The sequence below is a fragment of the Malurus melanocephalus genome, unplaced genomic scaffold, assembly GCF_030028575.1.
Source record: "Malurus melanocephalus ecotype Western Australia unplaced genomic scaffold, MMel_1.1 scaffold_370, whole genome shotgun sequence".
Classification (NCBI taxonomy): Eukaryota; Metazoa; Chordata; class Aves; order Passeriformes; family Maluridae; genus Malurus; species Malurus melanocephalus.
Window position 1 is genome coordinate 733,661 of NW_026623602.1, and position 4,885 is coordinate 738,545.

Sequence of the window (4,885 nt, forward strand, 5' to 3'; positions counted from 1 at the left end):
GTGGATCTCAGTGTCGTGTCCAAGTGTAACCCCTGCCTCTCCAGCCCCTGCAAGAACAACGGCACGTGCAGCAGTGACCCCGTGGAGCTTTATCAGTGCACCTGCCCTTTTGGTTTCAAGGTATGACCCCAAATGAGCTGCCTGAGAAGCAAGAAGCTGTTCCCCATCCCCATCCACTTAGAGGTTTTTAGTTGTTGTGCTGTGAGAAGTTAATTTTCTGGGGCCCAAAAGTTCCCTTGCTCAGGCAGGTTGTGCGTGACTTTTTAATTGTGCCCTGCTACAAATTTGATCCCATGAGGTTGGAATGGCTTTGCTTTGTGCTTTTTCCTGAGAAGCTTGCTCTGCTTGGCCCAGTTTTGAGCAGGGTGGTTGGACATTACAATCTCCAGAGGTCCCTTCCAACCTTGGGCATTCTCTGATTTTGTGATATAGGTATCCGTACAAAATGGTAAGGTGGTTTAATCCTCATTTTAGGATTTTTTGTGGGGTTTTTTTGGTTTGGTTTGGTTTTTTGAGTTTGGTTTTTTTTTCCACCAACAAGATCACCATTTCACAGCTTCCAGCCAAAGGGGAGGCAGCTCAGAGGAGAATTAAGGACTGGTTTGGTCCACAGTGACAGAATGTTGATACCTGGGAGTTTACACATCCACCTTACACAGACTGCTRGGCAGAATGGTGATCATTGATCAGGCACAACCCCTAAATCAGCTGTCTGTGACTTCAGAGCACCAATGTCCACAGAGGGAGCTGCAAATGTGAATCCTGTAGGTGCCAGTCACTGTGAGCAGTGCCAGATTCCTGGTAACACATTGGAAAATGGGGRAATTGTCACAGAGTAAAGCAGTTTGTTCAGCAGTGATGGACCACTCCCCTTGTTCACACTGCACTGGGAGAGCTGGAGGATACCAGGGCACTGTCCCAGAGCTGACAGAGCTGGAAATCTAGCTCAGGAGTCAGTAGCTGAAGGCTTAGGTATAAGTWATAAATGAGGCATGTGATCTGCTCACAGCCTGGGGGGTTCAGGTCTTATGGCCAAAGTCAGCTGCATCCTGCAGATTCTGATTTTATTCRCCTCTTTGGGTATTTCTCACAGTCYTGGTCAGTTGAAACAGATGCTCATAAAACAAAGTAATAAGAATTGCACGGGAAAAAAAGAAGGGCAAAACCAGACACTTGTGTGGGAAGTAAGCACAATATCTATGTGTTATGTTTCAGGTAGGATTTAGGTGTTAATTGGTTCTGAAAATATCACCCTTCTCTATTTGCCTGGGATGCATCCCTGAGTAACTGTGATAGACAGGTCCTTGAAACGTTGGAAAAGGGAAGATATAAAGCTTATTTCTTCTATTTCACMCCAGTGCCCCTACACTTAAGAATAATAACAGTACTCCTAAATAATTGAAAAAGCCATTGGAAATTTCCTCTCATGAAAAATCTTTCTACCCACTGGCATGTCAACCAGAAACTTTTCTAGGATTTAAAAGACCATGTTGTCAAAAACCTGTTTACCTGAAACTACTTGATAACAATCTGTTTATCTCCTCAGATTAATAAGAGAATGGTGATTTTAATTTGATTTTTAACATAAATTAGGCAGAATTCTTCAGATGGGTATTTGAAAAGCAAATTATTTCAGAACTAGCAGGAAAATACATAAATCTTTATTTWTATATATATGTATGCATATCTTACCCTGTAAGACACAGGAGCAGGTATCCAGTTTATTCTAAGTAAAAATGTGTTATGTCTTCTTTTTTGGCCCTGAGATTGTTGTTTGCTGGCTGTTCTTTGAGGTTTTTGTAGTATTTCTCCTTCACAAAGAAACTGGTATAGATGCATTCACACTGCTACAGGACTTGTTTATGAAGGGAGGATTTACCAAAAGGAATAATCAAGATTAATCCTTGAGTTTAATAGCACATTGCAGTGTTCATCAAACCTCAGGATGCACCGTTTTCCTCAGAAGGGTTTTGGTAAACGCTTGGTGTGGCTCAGTTTAAACATCTCACAGAGCATGCAGCTTTTCCCCTCTCTCACACACTTTCTCAGGTGACATCAGTGTGGGAATGCAAAACCCAAAACCATTTGTGAGCTTGTAAGCACCGAGCTGTCAGCCAAGCCTGGCAAAGAGCAAACATGGCACTTGGGGCAGGGTTTGAAAATCCTGACTGGGTRACAGTTCAGGGGGGATTGGTGGAAATTTAATCAGAAAAAAAAAAAAAAAAAAAAAAAAAAAAAGTTGTTTTTTTAAAAAAAAAAATTATAAAAAAAAAAAAAAAAAAAAAAAGAAAAAAAGAGCTGTGTGTCTTTACCCACAGGTTTTTGAATAAAAATGAAATATGACAGGTCCAAATGCAAACCATATGAAAGGAGCACTCCATCTACCACGCAGTTCTCCACCAGAGATTCATGCTAATTCAATAACAATACCTTGCTTCCTTCTCACCAGCCAGCACCAAACAGCTCCATCCATCTGGAAGCTATTTCCCAGACCTTGATAAATTGCCCTAAATCTGCCCTCTCAGCATTTGTTTTTCCTTGTTTGATGTAGATTTTTAAAAAATCCTCTGTGGAAGAGTGCATCAATAAAGTGGAAAGCCCACCCTTTTTCCAAATTTAAGCTGACGGCTTCATAATGTTCCGTGGGAAGGGACAGATATTACAAGCAGCTTTCTGGGATTCCTGTGCCCATGCCAGCCTTCCAAAAAAAAAAAAAAGGGGCAGCTGGCAGAGGTCACCTAAGTTACCAGTGGTCAAAGTGATGTTTGATGGATCAGGACATTCTACCAGCTAACTGTATTCTCAAAGCCTGTGGCCTGTKTTTTGCTGTTTGCACACTGATGATGGTTCCATCCCTTACTTTTTRTGCTCACAGAGATGTTTTTGCTGTTGAATGTATACCTTGTGAGGCTCTTAGCCATTTCAGAGCTGCCCTTGATGGTTTGGGTTGGCTCAAAAGTGACATAAAGGCGTGGACCACCTGAGCTGCGAGGCCAGAGGGCCCCATGGTGTTTGATGAGGGCAGAAACAGAGATTGCTCGCTCAGGAACGGGCAAGGCTGGGCTGAAAACAATCTTTGCTGCTGCTCTTTCCTCAAAATGGGTGATGAGTGTGCTTGCTGAAGATAAGGCRTGGTGGAAACGGTGCTGCTGTGGCTGTGCTTTGGGGAGAAAGCGCCAAGGACGGGGATATGGCACCTCCAGCATCTGGCAGCTCATGAGCAGGAGCTCCAGGGTGCCACCCGTGCTGGCAGGAGCTGGCTCCCCATGCTATGAAACGTGTTTTCATACTAAACACAGGCAGAGGTGTCACTACCCAGCGGGTTGGGCTTTTTTTTCTCTTCTCTGTAGCATTCTTTGAATGATTATTTAAATAATACCTGTGGTTTAGATTGTAAAGTATGATTGCAAGCAGAGAGCTGGAGCTTTGTCCTGCTGGAAATGCTGCTGGCCACCTGCAGAGCCAGCGTGTGTGAGTGCAGCTGGGGCTGGGGAACAGATAACAGGGACCTACCAGGGCATTTATTCTGCAGGGTGTGTGGCTTTTGTGTATTCCCATTGATATTGCAAAATTGAGTGCATGGGTGTTAGAATTCAAGAGATTAATCAAACTTGCAATCAATAAGCCATTGAAAAAGATTTYACTTGAATAGCTGTAGCAAAAGCAAGGTGAGTGAAACCAACAGTCAGTGTGTTTTGCTATGGCTGTATTCTGAAAATGCCCTTTGGAAGTTTTTTGGTTCATTTTTGTCATTTGTACTTTTTCTTAAAACTGAGGTCACAACAAATAAAGGAGAATAATTTGTTTTCATTCAAATAAAATCATTTGTGGAACTGGGTAAAGAGTTTAAAACACRTTTTTGTTCTGTCTGAAATGGAAGAACATTGCCACCCCAGAACAGGAGATGCATTGGCTGCTTGGGAATCTCCACAGCCTCTCTGATTGCTCAGGTGAAGGAGCCAGAGCTGCTGGAATGCAGCATGTTTGTCACCTCTGATGTTTGTCACCTCTGACTTTTGTCACCTCTGGGTTCTGCTGGCACTGGAAGCTGTCAGAAATGGAAAGTGAAGATGGCACAGCTCATATCCCACACTCCAGGCAGCAGATGYGTGGCTGTGGTTGAGTTGCTGTAAATTGTACCCAAATCTCTTCACCTCCCCGTTGAGTTCACAGTGTCCTGACTTTGCTCGCAGCTCTGCATGTCTTGAGGGTTCAGGCAATTTCACCAATCATCCAGAATGACAGCTACAATTGGAAAAATCCTGGGTAAAGCCCTTGGGCTCTGGGAGACAGCATTCTTTGCAGCCAGGCTCTTGTGGTGGGAGGCATCCCATTGAAGCCAGGATGATATTTAGTGAGGAAGCTGGCTCCAGAGTTCTGTGAGGAATTTGGCTCTTCGTCTCCCTGCCCYCTATGCCTGGTTTTTGTCCCTAAAACAAGGTTGGAAATGGAGATTCTGGGAGCAGGATGTCTCTGGGATAGGGGATTCACACTTACCCTGTGCTGGGCATGGATATAAACGATGTGCCAGGCTGGAGGGGCCAGTGCAGCTGAGCAGGGGCTGTGCTGTGAGCAGGGCTGGCTTCTCTCAGCACTGACCCTGTGCCCCTGTCCCTGCTTGGAGGGGCACAGGAGGGTTGCTGTGTTTGCACTTTGCCTGGCAGAGGTTGTGCAGTTTCACAAATAATCCCTGAGCACCCTGCGCTGAGGGCAGTTCAGGCTCAGCACAGAGCTCAGCCTGGGGATGGTGGTGTTTGCCCACCTGCAGCTCCTGGGGCAGCTCTCAGCTCAGGGACACACAGTGGCTTTATTCCGATGGGATAAGTGTCCCAGTGATGCTGCTGTTGGGTGGGCAGAGGGGATGGAGTCCAGGCAGAGTTTGGCT

The 4,885-nt window shown here is 44.9% G+C and overlaps 1 protein-coding gene across 1 annotated transcript in view; it reads left to right on the forward strand.

Annotated features, from left to right (window-relative positions):
* Positions 1-143, forward strand: part of LOC130580903 (slit homolog 3 protein-like) — a 397,748-nt gene extending 397,605 nt beyond the window's left edge. Inside the window, exon 26 of the mRNA XM_057378685.1 lies at positions 1-143. This exon is cut by the window's left edge and continues 6 nt beyond it. Coding sequence (XP_057234668.1) covers positions 1-126 — 126 coding nt within the window. The 3' untranslated portion in view covers positions 127-143.
* Positions 144-4,885: the final 4,742 nt, after the last annotated feature.